Raw genomic sequence first — 19,579 nt, 5'->3', positions numbered from 1 at the left:
ATGCTCAGACTTCCAGATCACTGTTGACTCTCAGCAACAAATCGTAGGGAGAGATTTCTACAGCTCCAGCCCCAGATTTAGTCAGTCAAACTAAAATACAGGCACATTGGCTGCCTTCTGACCCTTGCTTTGAAACTAAATGTTTCTTGATTTCAATCTGTATCCTTTTGTGTAGCTGCTAAAGAGTTAATTTCAGATGTGTGGTTTCCCTGGAATCGGATAACATGAACGAGTGAGAGGAAAAAACTTTATTTTTTAAAATGGAGTAAAGAAGCATTTAAAAATTGCATATTAGCATTAAGCAACTTGTGTCCCTGCTATCTGGGGAAATGGAAATTACCCTTGCTTTTCTGCTCGGAAGGTGGATGAACTATCACTTTGGAAGGGAGGGGAGGGGCAGGGAGAGCTTCCAGATTTCAACTCCTTTATGTGATTTTTAAAATTCATTAGGGAGGAGATGGCAAAAGAAGAGGAAAAACAGTCAGAGGAATGTTGAATCCTATAGGGACATGAGCCTGGTCTCTTTTGAAACGTGACTTAATACTAATTGAGTTTTCTTCTCTGAGGGCAAGAGGAGATAAAGTAGGAGAACAAATGAGCGGAGTAAGAAACGAAGGACTCAGGAGGAGGAGTCTTGCTTCCTTCTTTGCTATGTTCCACCAGGGATTCCTCCTCTTTTAGAAGCAGCAAATTGGTTATGGGAGAGGGGGTGTGACTTTGACTCATTTTGTGACTTTGAGAAGTTGAAGTGTATCTTCAGACCCCACTTTAATATCCTGATGAAAGAGGGGCTTTTCTTCAACTCATGGAAGCCACAAAGCTTCTTGTGGTGCCGACTTTTTTTATTCTTTGTGCAGTGTGTTGCATAATGGAGGTTTGACCCATGCTTGGAGGTCCTAGGTGTTGTTGTAATGCAGACAAGGAATAATTAACTCTCCATTTTCTCTGACTGTGTGGGATAGTTCCCTATCAGATGCAAAAGAAGAGTTTAGGAATTAAGAACGTTTTAATTTCAGAAGTCAATTTTTATTTTTCCACAATATCAAAATAGCAAGGCAGAGGGCATTTCCCTTGCACATCATGTCTATTAGAAATACTTCATTAGTGTTGCACAGCAAACCAGTACTGGTTTTTGAGGGAGCTTTGTACACTACAAAACAAGCCCACACCATTAAATGCTAATCCCCTTCCTTCTCTCGATTTAGAAATGAGATTCACCTGAGCCCCTCTTCAACTTTTGGTACCAGCTCCTCTGTAGAAGGTTTTATTGGTAGTTCGACAGGGGTTAAAACTACTGGGATCTATTGAATCCCTCCTGCTGTGTCCTTCAGGATAAATTAAATGAAAAACTATCAGGATATATTAAGGTTCCTCCTGCTTAAGGGCTCAGCCCAGTGAGGTGGTAGTCTCTGAAACAAATAACAGGTCATTTTGAGGTGGTGTTGGCTTGCCATTGCTTCTTGTAGCAGGCAGCGACTAGGTGGAGAGTATGCAGACCTTGAATTTGCCTAATTAAACCTCCTGGCTTGAAATTTTGGCCAAACCAGAGCAGAACTAGATGTTAGCTTCAGTGTTTTCCTAGGTCTGGTAATCTCCACATATTTAAGATAGCCATTCTCCCATACCTATTACCTCTAAATGAAACATGACTGCGCCAGCTGTAACATTTCGCTGATGAATATTAAAAGAAAAAGAACTCATGCTGAAAATCTATTTTCAGGGCTCCCTCTTGTCACCGACTGAAGCTTCAGATCCACTGTAATAAATACTATTGGAGAAACTGAGTCTCTGTAGATGATTCAATAAGAAACTGCAAATGGTTTTATCTCCTCCGTTTTGTCTCGACAGGTGAATCTGTGTCTGTGATTAAGCACACTGACCCCATCCCTGACCCCAGGGCTGTCAATCAAGACAAAAAGAACATGCTTTTTTCTGTAAGTCTCATCATATCTGTTACCACCTTTCACGCATCTTGTACCAAGAGCCCCATTTAAAGGGGCTTTTGGACGGGATGGCAGTGTATGAGTTTGAACAGAAAATTGGAAAGGGTTCTTACTTTTCAGTGACAGCTGCAAGCAGTTTCAGGTGGGACTTTTTTTTTTCATTAACAAGCCTTCAGTGCTGGCTTGTCTCTGCTCAAACTCGTCTGGAAGGGTTTAGGGACAGCAAATCCTTCATCTCAATGTCCTTTCCAACGTCATGATTCTGCACTACCATTAAGGCCAATAGAAGTATGATGCCAGCGGGAACAGTTAGGCCAGCAATGAGCACTTCTGAAAAATGCCACCCCTCCCACTTACGTACTGTCAGATTGAGGCCCATCACCTGCTTACATAGACCCAAACATTTCTGGCCAAGTGATCTGATATAGAGACCCTTCAAAGTAATAACTGCATAGCAGTTTTAAAATGGACCTCCTGGTCTTGTATCTTACTGAGCTCACCACATAGCAAAGTTGCAGGGCCCTCTGGCCTTTGAGAGAGATTTGTACCCCTGTGCTTCCCTTCATTTAAAAAACCATTTCATTATGTTTGAGAAGATAATACTGCCAGCCTGACCTTCATTTGCCTTCTGCTTTCATTGGCATGGGGTATGGCAGGATCAGTGAATTCAGTGGATTGGAGGCATGGAACAGGTGAGAAATTTCAACCCCACCCTTTCCAAACCACTGTAACCTGGTGAAAGGGTGTTCTTCTAAGGCTTAATCATTGGTGTGGTTGTCACTTTACCACTTGTGGCTAAAATTTTCAACCGGGCTGGCCTGAGGGAGTTAAGAACCCAGCTCCCATTGGACTTTCAGAAGGATTTCAGCCCCTAAGTCTCTGAAGGTCCTTTGAAAATCCAGCTTGCATGTTCGTGGCTCTTTCATTTCACATGGTATGGGAGACATTTGTAGTTAAACATGCAGATCTCACAGGTTGTGGTTCTCTTGCTCATATCACTCTTAATAAGTAATTCTGTTGTTAGGATGGTGTGAAATGGTTTCCACCAAGACATGCAAACCTCTCCTTGTTCTTTTGAATAGCTTCAGTGTCAAGTTCAGCAGAGTGACTGGTGACTGACTTGCATTGCTTTAGTGGTTTGTTTGGGTTTTTTTTAAGATCCAAGTGGAAACATGAAAATTGAGCAAGCTCAAACCGCTTCCAAGAGGAAAAATAGAGATGCAGTCAAGTTTGCAAGTTTAGTATTTGGATTTTAAGTGAGCCAGAATTCAATGGTGTTGGGATTTTGTTTTCTTGCTGCATCTTAAAGATTAATGATGGTTTCAGAATCAGATTTATGTTTATATTTTGAACATTTGCCAAACTGGGAGGGTGTGGAATTTAGGCACAAGTCCTTCTCTAATCAAAACTTACTCAAAGCAATTTTTGAAGGAATCCATATTGTACACAACATATATAGACTGTCATTATAATTGTATCTATATTGAAGGGTACTAATATAAGATGTTACACCGCAACAGCCTCATAACTGAATGACTCTGTAGTGTTGCAAGCATAACAGAACTGCTGCTATTTTAACTCTTCTTCATTGAGGGGGCAAATTTAGAGTAATTTAGCAGACAAAAAGTCTTCTGAAGAGCAGTTTCCCCTCATTCTATAGCATTAAAAACCGTATATCCATACTCTGAGCATTTGGAGAGATGTGAAGTCAGAGATCCTATATTGAGTGTTTTCTTTTCACTTGGAATTAACTTCAACTTTTCCATGGTTCAGTAGGGGTAAGGAGAGTATGCATTACATACTGAGATGCTTCTAACCCCAAAAAGCCCCAAGCCACGCATGTTTTGAGAACCATAGTTTTCAATTTTTGGTGTCAAGCTTGGAAAGATTCTCGCAGGATAAGTAGGATATCGCCGAAGGGGGAGAGATCGGTTGGTAAAAACAAAAAACCCCCACCAAGGTGTTGTAGAAAACAGGAGTCATCAAGTCAAAGGTTGTGAAAGAAGTTAGACACTGAATCAGTGACAGGTACCAGGAAACGATCTAGGAGACCCGATTTCTAATCTTGTACTGTAACACCAGGCCACACTGAGCTACCCATTTCCTGTTGGAGGCTAAGTGATGTGAATGTTTGTATATTCGGAGCATGAACATGAATCTCCCCCACCTTTTCCCCTTTTCCAGGGTACCAATATTGCCGCTGGCAAGGCTGTTGGGGTCGTCATTGCTACTGGGGTATACACAGAAATTGGCAAGATCAGAAATCAGATGGTTGCAACTGAGCCAGAGAAGACACCATTGCAACAAAAGCTGGATGAGTTCAGTCAGCAGCTCTCCAAGGTCATATCACTGGTCTGCATAGCCGTCTGGGTCATCAACATCAGCCATTTCAGCGACCCAGTCCATGGTGGGTCTTGGTTCCGGGGTGCTATCTACTATTTCAAGATTGCCGTTGCTTTGGCTGTGGCGGCCATTCCAGAAGGCCTTCCTGCTGTCATCACCACTTGTCTAGCCCTGGGCACGCGCCGCATGGCCAAGAAGAACGCTATTGTGAGGAGCCTCCCGTCTGTGGAAACGCTGGGCTGCACCTCGGTCATCTGCTCTGATAAGACTGGCACCCTCACCACTAACCAGATGTCTGTCTGCAGGGTGAGTGCTGAGACCGGGGAGCAGATCAAATGCTCTTTTGTTCGACTGGACTGTGTGTGCGGTGGTTTTGAGGCTAATGCAGAAGGCTAAGAGTTTGGCCCCCGGCTCTGTCTTTGGCTTGTTGTGTGACCTCAGGGAATCCGTGTCCCCTCTCTGTGCCTCAGTTTCCCCATCAGTGTAGAGGATGACAGTGTTTTCCTTCCTACAGACCAAGGCTGAAACTTTGCTTTTTCCTGCCAAACTTTTGCTTTGCTTATTGAGAGCTTTGGGCTGAGCACAGGGAGGCTTTGCTTTATTACAGGTCTCAATCACGATCTGCCTTCTCTTCCACTGGGTGGTGAGAATGTAATGGTTTGCCTTTGGTTTTGGTGTTGTGCTAGGGCTATAATTGAGCAGCTCACTGCTGCTTGCAGATAAATGAGATAACTGTTTAAAGAAGTAGCTTTCAGAAGTTATTTTTAAGGACACTCTTGCTGGGAAGTTTTCCCCTTTGGTGGGAATCTACTCAAAGTTGGAGCTTCTGCAAATGCATGTGTCTTGTTTATAGCCTGTTCTCGCCCACATGTTTTACCAAGCTGGGAAAAGTTTATAAACCTAAAAGCTAGGCTTTCTTTCAGACGTCAGGAAAGCGGTTGTGAGTGCAGCTCTGGTCCTAATGTATGAGAAGGACTTGCACTGAGCAACCTAGGGTCAAGATGAGATGAATGCAACCTGGCTGGTCAGTGTTTGGTGTGTTTTGTTTTTAAATCCATGTTTGGTTTTCAGAAAGTTTGTGGTCAGCCATTCCATGTCATTGTACGTACAGCTGACTTTGGTATCTAAATATACCTACATGGAAACTTCATAGCAGAAATATACTGTTACCAGATTTGCCCATCACTTTGTGGTGTGCTCATTTATTAGGGACACGTTTCTAGAGTCTTGGTAATGTGCTGCTTGTGTTACTTGTGTTTCTATATGGAGCTGTATATCTCCCTTCTGCAAGTCCTCACCCCCAGTGGAGCTATCTTGCAGGACTCAGTTTCAATGGGGCTGGGTTCCTCCAGTCACCAAATCAGTCATACACACAAACATACACAGAAGAACGTGACACGTCTGACCCGGCCGGGCTGATCGGGATGGACAGGCTGATGCCCTCATATGCCAAGAATCAGTTTCTCAGAGCAACAATATACTGCAGTCAGACACAAGCACACAGGTAAACAGAATACCTCTGAATCCAGCTGAGTGTCCAGCTGATACACTCATGGGCCACCATTGAGTTCATTAGGGCACATCTGAGTCAAACTGGGTCAATCAACTTATACAAGCTGATCCCCTTATGTGTTTTTAAACTCGGCACGTCCCAATTTAGCTTCTTGATGAGCAGACCCCACAGTATTTTTGGGCTTCACAGGGATCTTTAGCTTAGGTAAAAGAAGCGTTGCTGCAGAGCAACTGGGGAAGGAGAAGTAGAGAAGGAAAAATATACACAGTTACTACGAGTTTGACCATAAAAGTTATTTATTGCTAAGTATATGAAATATGTAATGGTACTAGTAGTAATAGACATGCAAAGGAAAAACAAACTCAAACAGTATTACCCTGGTTTCAGTAAGTGTTTGGGGAAACTTAGCTCAAGCTTAACTAATACAGTTCAGGTTCAGAAATTTATGCTTAGAGAGAAAAGACAAAAGAGAGAGAGAGAGCTCTGGGATTTCACCAGTCCAAGGCACTCGGGTTGCAATGCTGACAGGTAAAGTTTGTAGCACGATTCTTGAAGGGAGACTATCTACTTCTTCCAGCTTCCCAAGAACAGCAGTGGATGGTGTCAGCGCGCACACACTTTTGCTGCTTTTTTACAGATTTTTATACCCTTGGTTCAGCTTCTTCCAAGCATTCTCAATAGTGTAAATCATTGTCTTTTTTCTCTTGACGAGGGGTTATCTGGTTTGGAACATCTCAAAAAAACTGATTGATAATCAGGAAAACATAAGGTCAGGGAGTAACCAGACACTTAGGAGCCAGCTTGAAATTTCTATGGAGAGCAGACATACTGATGGGATATCTCATGGTTTCTTCAGAAACCATAGATAGCTTGCAGCATCAGGGTTTTGGATTTTTACTTGTTGTGAATAAGCCTCAGCTCAGCATGACTTTTCCAGATCTTACTATAGTCTTTTAACAGACTTAAGGCAATTATTGGAGTTTTCATAACCTTTGTTGTGGGGGGAGGACTTCCATCAGTTATCCCAGGAAAAGTATGACAACACTTGTGGTCAGGGCTCCACCGGGCTGGACGCTGCGATGAACCCTTAACCATTGTTCAAATGTTGCTCATATCCCCTCTGACTAGGTCTCTTGCCTCAGCATTTCCTAACGCGGCAACGAAGTTTTAGCCAATCAAGTTTAAATACCACTCCCATAGTGGGACTGGGGAATGTACAGCCCAAGATGCCTATTAAACTTTACTTCTGCTAAGTTCTGGCATGTGTGTGGGGGGGCGTGCTTTGTAAATCCAGATTAGAACTGGCCAGATAAATGCTGAGCTGGGTGTGTGTAAATGTGCTTTATTAGCATTTTGGAGCACAGATTCCCCATCATGCAGTGCTCCCCTGCTTGTCTGATCCCAGAATTTGCTGTGGTCTCTGCTTCAGGCATTCTGTTCTCCATATCCCATGTAAATGAATTGGCATCTGGTTCCATCTCGGATGCAAATGAGACCTAGGGCTCCTTATCTGGAGAGCTTTGGGTATGTCTCCCACTGCATTTTAATCAGTTTTAAGAACAAGAACATGGAGCTGAGAGGTAACAAGGACTTATTAGAGGGTAAGCACCATGGATCTGAGTGCCTTTGGTACGAAGAACTGTTTTCTGGGGAGCATCTTCCATTCTCCTGTCCCATAAGGCTAGGGTATTTTTGGCTGGACAATGATAAGCTTCTCTGAGAGAGAGTGGACAGTCCACTCTCTTTTTAGCTTCCCTGTGATTTCTTCATGTCTAAGGAAAGCTTTTGCTTTCTATAGGCATGTGGATTTTATAGGAAAACTTTGGGAAAACGTTTCTGTGGAAGAAAAAATAAGCCTAGGGCACTTGTACACATGACGGGAGCTGAGGCCTCAGGGTTTTTATTGTATGCCCCCTTAAATGTAAATGGGTTTTTAATTGAAAACCATTTCAATTTTCTGTTGCATTACAGTGAGGGCCCCGATCCTTTTTTCCCAGAGCCTGCCCCCAACTGGTGGGCGAGCTGCTGACCTGTTGGGGGCCCCAGTCCTTTCCTCTGCAGCGGCAGTGACCCCTGAGGTTGCCCGGGTGGGCTGCTAGTGGGCTGGGTGCTGCCCCAGCCCATAGGTAGCACCTGGCTCAATCCAACTGTTCCCCGAGCCTGTGGGCTTCCAGCGAGCAGGCTCGGGAAACAGTTGGTTTGGGCTGGGTGCTGCCTTCGAGCTGGGGCAGCACCTGGCCTGCTAGCAGCCTGCCCGAGCGGCCTCAGGGGGGCACTGCCACTGTGGAGGAAAGGACCCCAACCCCCTGTAGCTCACCCCCCAGATGAAGTTTAGTTTGCAATGATGCAAACTCATCTAGCACACCCCCCCCTCCAAACTGGCACATGTGTAAGGTCTGATGCCATTCAGTCACACAAGTGACATTTTTGTCTCTTGTACGTTATGACGACTATACAAGTGCCTCTAGTCGGCATCCCCTGGCTTTAATATGTTGTTAGAGTTGTCTGAAGTAGGGACCATATTATAGACTAATCCGATGCTTTGAGTACTGTCTGGTTAATTAGAAACCATAAGTAACAGAAAAACCTGATACTTCTGCTCCCCAAAGTGTTATAAATAAGACCTTGTTTGAACAAGACATTTTAAAATATATACCATTTTCACACTGTGCATAAAAAGGAGCTACAGCTTCCTATTGACCCTTTCAAAAAGCAGAAACATAGGGCAACCAAAAATTCTTCCCTTCTTCCTCTCCCCTCCCCCAGCCCCCACCTCATATTTTTTCAGACATGGCCGACTTAATATAACATTTGCATGACATTCTGCTTCAAGAGTACATCTGGCAGGTTGTTCCTGTTCTGTAGTAGTTCTTCTAGTTTCCTTAGTGATATGGCAGAGCAAGTGGCCCATGCTCAACTGCATAATGAATGCGTGGGAGTCTAAAGGCATTAAATGTGATGATGTTGGTTCTGTGGACAGAGAAGCAAGCAACTCGTGCTAAGCAGATAGCTAATGTATGATGTATAATGTATGCACCTTTCCATGCAACAATATTCAGGTTACCATCTCAGCTGATTTCTGTATCAGGCCACTGATACTTTTGGGTTTTGGGTTTTTGGGGTTTTTTTTTTTAAAGAAGTCTCTTGCTTAGGACTTCGGAAGATGGGCAGGGTAAACTTAAAGCTGCCTACAACCCTGCAGTCCTTATCCTCATTTGATCCACACGGACCAAACTTTCTGCGTTTTCAACACCCCAAAAGTTCTGTGCCCTGCTTGTGTTAAGCTGTCACTTCTGGCTCTGGTTTAGGACGTGCGTGATTCACTGTGTTTGGGTGTGTTCAGATTTGGGATGTTGGTTCAAGGCGATCTCTAGTTCTGCATCAAAATCATGGGTACTTCCACTACCAGTTTCCATCTACAGTCGTAACCTCTGGGCTGTCTCCATTGTACTGGGCACTATACAAATGTATGTTATAAAGTAGAATTCCTGCCACAAGCAACTTGCTATCTAAGGATCTGCTCCTGCTGAAATAAATGCAAAAGTTGTACTAACTCTCACTGCGTGGGCCCACCCTGCACACAGAAAGACATATGGAGGGGGAAAGAGCAGAGCAGTAGTAACAAAAGGTGTTTTGGCATCAATAGTGATAACAGCAAGTCTTTCAGTATTCAGCCTGGGACTTCTAGCACACTTGGCTGGAGCTTAAAATTGGAAAGCCGGCTTCGTACCAATCCATTCTGTTTTCATCATCCATTGTAATCAGTCAGCTGAATCACAGCTCTTAAACAGCATTATTCAAAGCCCAATCAGCTCCAGGAAACAGAAGCTTGTGTTAATGTTTAACGTTTGGGAGTTCCCTGGTTAAATAAGGTGACTGTCTAATGGAAGGAATATGGATATTGTTCACAGATTTTTTTCAGACATACTAAATAGTTAAATATTTACATTGGGTGGCCAAGCCTACTCTTGACCGCTTTGTTTATCCTGTTGGTGCTCACTTCAGGCCAGCTTGATCTTGAGTGGAAACTGTATAAAATGTGTCAATATCCTGAATAAATGTTAAGCATTTTTTCCGTGTTAGCTGGGCCATGCAGCCTTTTTTCCAGCAAATCTAAGGACAATGAGTCCACAGAACTAATTTCTAATCTATTTTGAGCGTGAATGTAAGACAGGTCCTTTGCGACCACCATAATAAAAGGGTTCGATTTCCTTCTTCATTTGTAAGTATTCCCAGTCCGAGGACCATGTTTTTCCCCATCTCCATCTCTGTCTGGTTAAACAAGGGGCATTCAGGGAAACAAAACCCAAATTAAAGTGGATTAGCTGAACATTTAAAAACCCTTGTGTGGGTATCCTCATTGAGAATTAGGTCTTAATTCATCTTGGCTTTATTAGCTTTGGAAGGGGGATTAAGTTAAATCAGATGAAGGTCACTTTAATTCTGAAAACATGCAATTGCACAGGGGTTGAATAACACAGGGTGTTATTAAGGCACTCTAAATGAACACTGTGAATATGGATTATCTGTCCTGTATGCTTCAGGAGTCAACATCCCCATCATTACTGCTCAAAGAGAAACCTTTCAAGATTGATTGATTGATTGATTGATTGATTGATTTTATTTTTAATGTTGAAACTTGATATTTTACCCATTTCCACCAGCTATATATGCTCAAAATGAAGGAAGTACTAAAAAATTATTTTCAGAATTTTTAAAAATATTTTGGGCTAAATCTTCATAATTGTCCAAAAATAATAGTACAGAAATGGCAATTTCCTTCACGTGACTTTCTGGCTTTCCTTCTCCATCCACAAATGATTTCTTTGTCCGTCTTACCAGGAATAATTTCCTGGTAAAAAACCTTGTATCACCATTCAGAATCCTCTGTGTTCTTGGCTCTTAACTTGACATTTTTTATTCCTTTTTTATTTGATCTTTACTCGGAAGAGGCAGGGAGGTAGACATTTAGGAATACCAAGTTATGATAAAGACTTCAGTATTTTGCCCGTGAAAATACTGTGCTTGTACATAATTACAGGTCTCATCATAGAGTTAAATTAGGCCCATAATGAAAAGCTAGATCTTCACTAGAGCTCCACATCCAAATCGACTCTTCCTGCTTCATGATGAGCATTGGATCAAATCCTAACGGCTAGTTGTTTATATCGCTCTTGTTCCTTCACCACTTGCTTTTGCCCTTGCTTGGCTTGGGGAATCCAGAGACTAGCAATCATAGCAACCTGTTTTTTTTTTCTGGTGAGATCGCAGAGAAAGTGCTCGTTTTCAATATCATTCTTCAGAGTATGGGGACCAGGGCTTACCTTACTTACTTTTAAGATCTGGTGCTGCACTCTAGTGCTAGATGAGAGGCCTTCGTTTGCAGATTGTCTAGCGCTGCCGCAGTATTTACGTAATCGTATAGGTTATGGTCTGCATTGAATAGCATATTAAGTGTGACTCAGTTGTCTCACTGTCGTGTTTTATCTTCATAGCTGCTTTCACATTAGAGAGAACAAGAACGTCATAGATTCAAGGACCTCACAGCCTGAATGCTCCGATGTGATCATCCAAGCTGGCTCCCTGCATAATGTGCACTGTAAAATTGGCGTAAGTCTTGCCAGGATTAAGGACCAACTTCCGTTGAAAGGGGTTGAATCTCCAAGTGGATCTATTCAGTCTGACTGTTTCCAATTATAACGTTCTCTGAAGCAATTCAATTAAACCTAGACAATTCATATTAACCACTTGGCAGAGTTCAAAGCTTTTTTGTGATCAGTGAAACATAAAAAGTGTTTAATTAAATTCCTTCCACTTTTTTTCTGTCCAGGACCAATCTATCCATCAGTGCCATCTAACCTGGTCTCATGCCTTTCTCTAGATAATCTGTCCCTTTACTTAATGGTCTGTCTGGAATGCCATGCAGGAGCACTGACCATTGGTTTAAATTTCTTACTTCTGCTTCAGGACTTTTAGTTAAAAATTTTAGTAGTTAATTTATGCTAATCAGAGTATGGTCTTAAGGTCCCAATTCAACAAAGCACTTTACGTCCCTTTCTACCCAGCAAAGCACTCAAGTGTATGCTTAACTCCACTGAGTTCAGTGAGGCATGCATGCCAATTTAAGTGCTTTGCTAATTGGGACGTAGGTTTAATTCAATCTCAAGTTTGAAAATGTTTATTACATACTTCAAGCTACACTTGAGTGCATTGCTCTACAAGTCTATCAAAACTTGCCAGTGTGGTAATATATTAAAGTAAAAAACCCACTCAGGATAAAGAAGATTAAACCTGAGATTCATATTCCTGCTTGAAGCCTCCTGCCCACTGCACTCCTGACGCACATGGTTGCTTTGTAGTGTGTGACTAATTTGGTCTCGCTGACTCTGTCTCAAAGGAAATCCCACTGCACTCTTGCTTAGCTGGAAAGGTCGGACTAACTGATGCTGATGGGTGTTTCCTATGCACCTCGAGTTAAAATGAAGGAGTAACTGAGGGATCTAAAATTGCATGGCGTGATGAATTTTATTGCCCTCTGTTATAAGGCTGCATGATCAATAATTTCACGAGCGTGCCTTTCTCCGGCATCTCATTCTGAAATGTCCTGTATTGAAAGGCTGGTCTTGTGGCTAAAGCCCTGAATGAACAGACCTGGTTTTGTTCCTGGCTTCTCAATAGACTTGCTGTAGAACCTCGAATTTGTCCCTTAATTTCTCTGTGCCTTAGTTCCTGTAAAATGGGGATAGTAGTTCTTCACACCGCACAGGAGTGAGTGAGGTATTCGTTGATATGAGGCGTTCGGATGCTGGAGTGATGGGGATTATAAATGTAGCTAGAGGAAAATTGTGCAGGGTATGGACAGTTGAAACAATTTATATTGAGTTAAGGGGGGGGAATCTGTAATATATTAAGCTGATCTGGTGTGAAGTGCTTTGTGCATCTGATCTATCCTGCAGTAAGTGGAAGCTAAATGAGAACAGTTTTACTGCTGAACGAAATGGGTGTTTTGTTCTAGATTTATTGCAGTTTGGCTTCACTTACTGCAGGAGAGAGTAGAGATGTGAGTGCATCAGTTTACCATGCAATAAGTTTTCCCCCTTCTCTTTTAACTATATAATTATTTAATCTGTCTACACCCAAAATGAGGTGCATGGCTCAGAACATCTAGGGGACAGTCTTGCACATCATCTTCTCTCTGTCCTGTAGCGCACAACCAAGCTGCTAGTTCTGAGTGGATAAATGAAAGGTTTGAGCACTTACTGAGTGGGCGGTTGTGTATTTGGTATTTTTCATGCATTTTAAATGGCTTCTATGGGAACTAATAAGGGGAGGAAATGAAACGAATGACTCTTAGTGTAAACAGATCTGTCAGTCAATCTGTTTGGGCCCTCCTAATATTATTAATTCCTTCAGCAGTCTGAAGTGCATCCTAGAGGCTGCCTCAATTGCTTTATAGGAAACTAATATAGTTATTACATTATTTAAAGTAACCTCCTGAATTTGCTGATGTCATTGATCCTGGTTGGACAAGTATCTTTATCACTAGAACATTCTCCATACTGAGCAGTGAAAGGCTCACATGCAACAAGGGCACTAAGACTTGAATGGGTTGGAGGATTGCATAGGAAATCCTTCCTTCCCTGTTCTTGGAGAGCAGTGGTATTGTGCATCTTTAGTTGTATTGTGATAGCACCTAGAGCAGAGGTGAGCAATTATTTCAGCTGGAGGGCTCCTTAATTACTTTTGGTGAGCTGTTGAGGGGCTACAAGGGTAGCTCCATCCCTTGACAGATGTCCTGCCCCCTGATGGTCATCTTGAAAACAAAAATCCCACCCCAACCTCTAACCCTTTCTACCAAAAGTCCATCTCATCCCCATCCCCCACATGACCTTGCCCCCGGAAGCTGTCTTTTTGGGAAAGGGGTTTGCCATCTTGGAACCAGAAAACAACCAAATCACATACTAAAAGTCAAACATCTACTATAACACATTTTAATTATGTTTCAAGAAATATTTTTGTCCTGACTTGTGTTTGCATATATAGAGGTGATTGCATAACAACACCCCAAAAAAAGACTTACTGTTGTGTATTGCATGTGGGGAGTGGATGTCGGGGTGTGTGTGCGGGATGGGGTTTTGGGGGAGGGTGGTTGTGAAGGTGTGTGTGGGGGGGATGTGGCCCCTCTGCCACATGCGCCCTCCCATAGCAGACAGCTCTTACTACCACCAGCAGCAGCAGCAGTAGGTGGCAGGCCCTTAGGGCACTCCTGGCCCATTGCAGGCAGAGCCCCTTGGTGGTGCATGGCTCTGGCTGAATCCCAGGACCTGCACATTGTAACGTGGAGCCTGCCTGGCCTGGCCCACTGGCACATGCTTTCGCTCCAGACTGGGCTGGTTCCATGCCAGTGTGGGGCTCCCAGCACTGCAGGTAGGAACCACTTGCCATCAGGCCAGGCAAGCCAGCTCCATAGCCATACACGGTGGCATGGAGCCCACCCAGCCTGATGGTGCGTGGACCGGGAGCCATGGGTGTTGCACACTGCTGGGCTAGGTGGGCTCTGTTCCACTATGTGCAGCTCCCTGCTGGAGTGCTGAAAGCCTCACCTGGATTCATGGAGTTGGTCCAGCCCTGCTCACTGGCGCATGGCTCCTGCCTGCAGAGCCAGGAGCCCGGCACACTAACGTGGAAGCAGTCTGGTCTGGTTTGAAGGCGCACGCCAGTGGGCCAGACCGGGCAGGCTTCATGCTGCCATGTGCAGCACCCAGGATTCAGCCAGAGCTGCACGCTGCCAGAGGGCTCTGCCTGCAGGAGCATCCTGCAGGCCTGGGGATGCCCGCTGCAGGCAGAACCCTCTGGCAGTGTGCGGCTCTGCCTGCTGCTGCCACCAGCAGGGCCTGTACGCCATGGTGAGGGCAGTGTGCTATGGTGGGAGGGGCCCAGCCCCCACCCACCTCCCCACTCACCAGCTGTCCAGTTGCGCGTGTGCCCTCATGCTCAGTGCCTCCATGTAGAGCTCCAAATGGAGTGCTGGGAGTCCCACAGAGGTGGAAGGACAGAGCCTGCCCGGTCCAACGGCACATGACCTCTGCAAGCCTGCTTTCAGAAGGGCAGCCATGGGCCGGTAGTAATTGGGGGTTTTGGGGGAGGGGGTTGTTTGTTTGTTTGTTTTTTGAGTGGCCCCATGGGCTGGTTAGAATGGCCTGTTAAGCCAAATTTTCCCTGCCCCTGACCTAGAGGGTCTGATCAGGATTAGGTTCCCTTTGTGCAAAACATTGTATAAACACACAGCAGAGAACCGACCTTTCTTTAAAAATCTTGGCATCGAACTGAGCAAAGCAAACAGGGTCGGCGGGGTGGGGGGGACATAGGCATAGGGAGCAGCTTGCCCAGGTTCATTCAGCAGAGCCATGGTGAAGTGAAGACAAGAACTGAAGACCTCGTAATCCCGAGTCTGACATTTAATACACCAAGCCGTATTGCCGTTTTGCATGGCCTAAGTCCTACGTTGCAACCACCTGTGTTGTTACTGTTCTACACCCCCAGGATTTCCATGAAGTCAGTCAGTCCTATCCCTTTTTACCAGCCCTCAGACCTTTTGTCTCGCTCCTTTCATCGAGTTGTCTAGATGAGCAGCCTTCCAGTATGAAACAGCTAAACTTCCTTTCTTCCTCAGCCCTGAGTTAAGCAGCTTGGACTAACCTTCTCTTTTGTATAAAGAATGAATTGGTGGGAGTGATGTACAGTAAATTCTGCTGGATACTAACTGCAGCCCAAGTTTGCGCTGAAACCAGATCTGGGGTGGTTTAATTTTGGAAGCTGCCCTCTTTCGCTCCCTGTCTGGATTCTTCTCTCTCCTGTCTTTGTATATGGCTGCTGTGACAAGGGAGATGATATAGGAGGAAGCCATTATGTAATTATGTTAACTGCAAGCATTATTTAGCATGGGGGAAGGGGAAGAGAGGAATGTTTTAGTTCTGTCCTTGCAGATTGCTTCCTTTTTATAGAAGAAGATTGCAGGATCTGTGTAATAAGTTAATAACTCTGAATTAAGCTCATCATGAAGTCTTTGAACAACAGTTACTGAAGTTGACATTCTATTCAAATTTTAGTCTCTCAAAACTTGACATGTGGCACCCTTTTATGCTCCATTAGTTAACACCTCAGGAGGCCAAGGCACAGGGGATGACATTTGAAATGTAGGATCTGATGGGTGCGATTGGAGAGGTAAGTGTTGGCACTGGATTTATGACTCGGATACCTTGTTCCAGGCAGACACGAACCCCCAGACTGAGCATGACCTCTCCATTCGATAATAGGCAAAAACATTTGATATGCCGTGATAGCAGATAAGAATAATGCAAGCAGTTCTATATCTCCCAGTCCCAGTGTTCACAGAGTCAAGGTGTGTCTGGCCAGTACATGAGCTGCACTCTGAGGTGCTCTCTTGAATGTAAGATGTCAGCAGCCTGGAGGTCAGAGGCTGAGGCCCACTCCCCAGAAGTGGGGTGGATGAGATGAGCTGGTGGTATGCCCTCTGTCCATGGTGGCCTTGGGTTTCCCTCTTGGGGACCCTTTGCTGCTCTGAAATCCTTCATTTTGTGTATTCTTTTTTCCTTTTCTGATGGCTCTTCATCTCTGGGCATCTTTGATTGGTCTACCTGTGCATATTCTGTCCTGTCAGCATATTCCTTTGTTTCACAAACCCATCACATGCACACATCCTAATCTGGGCTTTACTGGTTTCCTAATTTGGTTCATCTACCAAAACCAGAAATCCCAAGGGATTAGCCAATGTGGCAGAGTCCCTTTATCTCATGTTATGGCACCCACTGGTGCATGTCTTCAATTTCCCAGCCTGTGTGTTTCCTTGCTGCTTGCCTGTGTCAGACACAATGGGCTTTGAAGGAAACTTTTGCCACAAACAGGCTTTTAGAAATTGGCTAACCCTTGCCGTTGCCCAGGACTGTTATTCGAATACAATATCTACTTTACCTACAAGCCAATTCCTAAAAGCAAACCTCTAAATACCATTTTCTAGCCATCAGTAACAACATGCCTCAAACCTCCAAAACAATATTGGATGGGCTGAATTTCCTGGAGGGACTGTCAGGGACTGGGACATGGGTGCTCCAGCACAGTTGACAAAACATGACTTGAAGGCCTGGGGGGATGGGTGGGTCTGAAATGGAAGCCAAACCTGAAGAACAGGCCTAGATCATGAGCCATATCTGAACTGAAGCTGGGGACTTGCGGGGGAGAGTCAAGGTAAGGCCTGGCAGGCAGGGCTAGGGCAGGAAATGGAGGCAAATCTTAGCCACAATGGCCAGCTGTCTGCTCCGGCCCTTACATGGCTGAGTTTAAAGAATGGGCAGAGCTGCATAGGGGGCTGGATTTTGTGTAGGGTGTGATCTAGTCCTGCCACATGGGGTTGCGCTTATCATTCTGCAGATGTGCTGATTTTGGGCCCTTGGTCATCACCAAGCACATCTCTATCTGAAACAGAAGGCAACACCTCTTGTCCCTTTCTGAATGAGGACCGGGGACACCTTGATTCCACAGTTTTAGCACAGAATCGGATCCTGTTGAGGTACTAGTGCACTCCCATGTGTTTGACATCAGTGGGAGAAGAAAGCCCTGCCCAGTTTTGAGTTCATGTCCTTTGCTTGTTGGGGTTGCAGTCGATTTGTTGCACTTGATGGTCAGTAGCCAGCCTTCAAAGTGAAGGAGGAGAGATTGTGGAGAATTGCACACAGCCTTTTAGCTATAGGCTGTGCCATGCGATCACAGAATGGGGAGTGGGATTCTTCTTGAACATCCCAGTGCTCTTACCGTGCTTTGCAGCTATGTAAACTGAGACATGACTATCTGTGGCAATTCATCTCGCAGACTGACTCATAATTTGTACTTGTTCATGTAGCCCTCTAGGTATTCTGTCGTTTGGAAGGTAGGGGTTGAATGGATTGTTTTAGCAGATCCTAGCAACAGACCCTAGGCTATTTTAAGATATAAACACTTAAACTAGTGTCATGGATAATTCTGCACACAGACTGGCCTCCCAAGAGTCCATGGTTCTTTGGCTTGATTTCCCTTCAGGGTTGGACCCAGATGTGCAGACACATGTGTTTTCCCCAGGCACAAACAGCTGTGCTGCTGCTACTTGTCCTTGGGGAACAACTCTTACCTAGGATTCTGAGGGCCTCCCGGGGGCTCCAGTGTTGGCAATCCAGCAGCAGAGAACCTGGCTGACATCTGGAGTGTGGCTGTGGCTGGCCAGGCTTCGGTTTCGGGCAGTGCACACTGCTGCCACGTGTGCCACCCTGCTTTTTTTCCACTGTGGGTTTTTTTGACACTGGGATCTCCCTGCACGTGCAGCACCACATGCCACACGTGCATGCTCTTTTCAACAGTGCTGGTTTGGGTCAGCAGCATCTTTTACTTAAACCAAACATGGGCTGCTCCTTTGTTAGAGTTTCTTGCTCAAGGTTTTCTTGTCCTCTCCCTTGGACCTGTAGGGTCCATGTCTAATTAAAGTCTAGGCTGCCAGTTCAAACCCAGCTAGTAGTGTCTAAGAGTTATCGCTTACTGGCTGTTTGGTGGTCATAGCCAGCTTGCCAATGGACAGGGGAAGGTGAAAGAGAGAGATGATGTCTTGCTTGTAGCTGATAAAAAATTATTAAATCAGAACAGTTTTAGATTGTGCTACTTTGTACTTTCCTAGTGTATCTGTCTACCCAAGAATCTAAGGGAAGTATGCAGAAGATATATTTTTATCCTTATTTTGTACATGAGCACACTGAGGCATGGAGTGCTGAAATGATACGTCTAGCAGAGCTGGGATTGGAATCCAGGTATCCTGACTGGTAATCTGTACCTTTAAAACCCTCCTCTGTCTGGGTTTGCATAGTCTACGTTCCTAAGAAGGTTTGTCAGTCCAGGTTCCCAAGAAGGCGCATATATTTTATTTTTATTCATCCTAATTATTTTCCTTCTCTACTCACCAACTAAGCATGTAGTATTAGAAGTCTACACCGTGTTATCAGCAAGCTTTAGCATCCCATGCTACTACCCGCTGCTGGCAGCATTTTCATGGCCTGCAGAAAATACGTATGTTTAAATACAGATGCAAAGACTATACTTGTTTTCTCCCAAATACACCTGCATCAAATGTCTCTCATAATCTACTTAATGCAAGTATTTTTTACAAGTCGTTCGCTTTCCAAACTGCATTAGTAGTGCCTCAGTTTATGACGTGAAATTCCATTTTCTTTGGTTTAAGGGTCAGAAGACAAAACCTAAACCTGAGAGTCCGTCAGGTTCTTAAGTGTTTATTCATGTCTCACATGCTGGCTTGCATGTTCTCTCCGTCTCTGCGCTATTGTATTTTTGCTCTAAAGGGTTAAACACAGAGATATGCATTGGAGGGAAAGCTTGGTCAGAGGCCAGCTGAGTTTCCTTCTTTGTTTGAGGTTGGAGTTAATATGCACCCACCGGCCTTATAAGGTAAACAGTGCAGCAAGTTTATATAGAAGATTTGTGCGGCTGGCCGGGTTCCAGGAGCTTTCACAGAAAGGGCCATTTAAACAGCTAAGGTAGGTAGGTTTAGTGTTTTGTTGGGTGTTTTTTTTTTTTTAAAGTTACCTATCCTGTTTATGAATGAACTTACAGCTATTTCCTCTTCACTGTTTACATCCACTGCAAACATGTCTCTTTCTCCAGTCTGGAAATACACTCTACAATACCGAAAACCTGGAAATACCTTTCCAAGCCCCAACCAAAATCT

At 44.3% G+C, this 19,579-nt stretch overlaps 1 protein-coding gene across 2 annotated transcripts in view; it reads left to right on the top strand.

Moving 5' to 3' along the window:
• The window catches only part of ATP2A3 (ATPase sarcoplasmic/endoplasmic reticulum Ca2+ transporting 3), a 164,823-nt gene that overhangs the window by 89,938 nt on the left and 55,306 nt on the right, over positions 1-19,579 (top strand). For both annotated transcript variants that reach the window (XM_090025269.1, XM_090025268.1), the window contains exons 7-8: positions 1,849-1,934; positions 4,128-4,592. In XM_090025269.1, coding sequence (XP_089881395.1) covers positions 1,849-1,934; positions 4,128-4,592 — 551 coding nt within the window. The remainder of the gene's footprint in view (positions 1-1,848; positions 1,935-4,127; positions 4,593-19,579) is intronic.

The sequence above is a fragment of the Crocodylus siamensis genome, chromosome 13 (assembly GCF_052110815.1).
Source record: "Crocodylus siamensis isolate JL-2025a chromosome 13, ASM5211081v1, whole genome shotgun sequence".
NCBI lineage: Eukaryota > Metazoa > Chordata > Crocodylia > Crocodylidae > Crocodylus > Crocodylus siamensis.
Note: the sequence above shows the minus strand (reverse complement) of the source record. Positions and strands in the feature narration are given on the sequence as shown.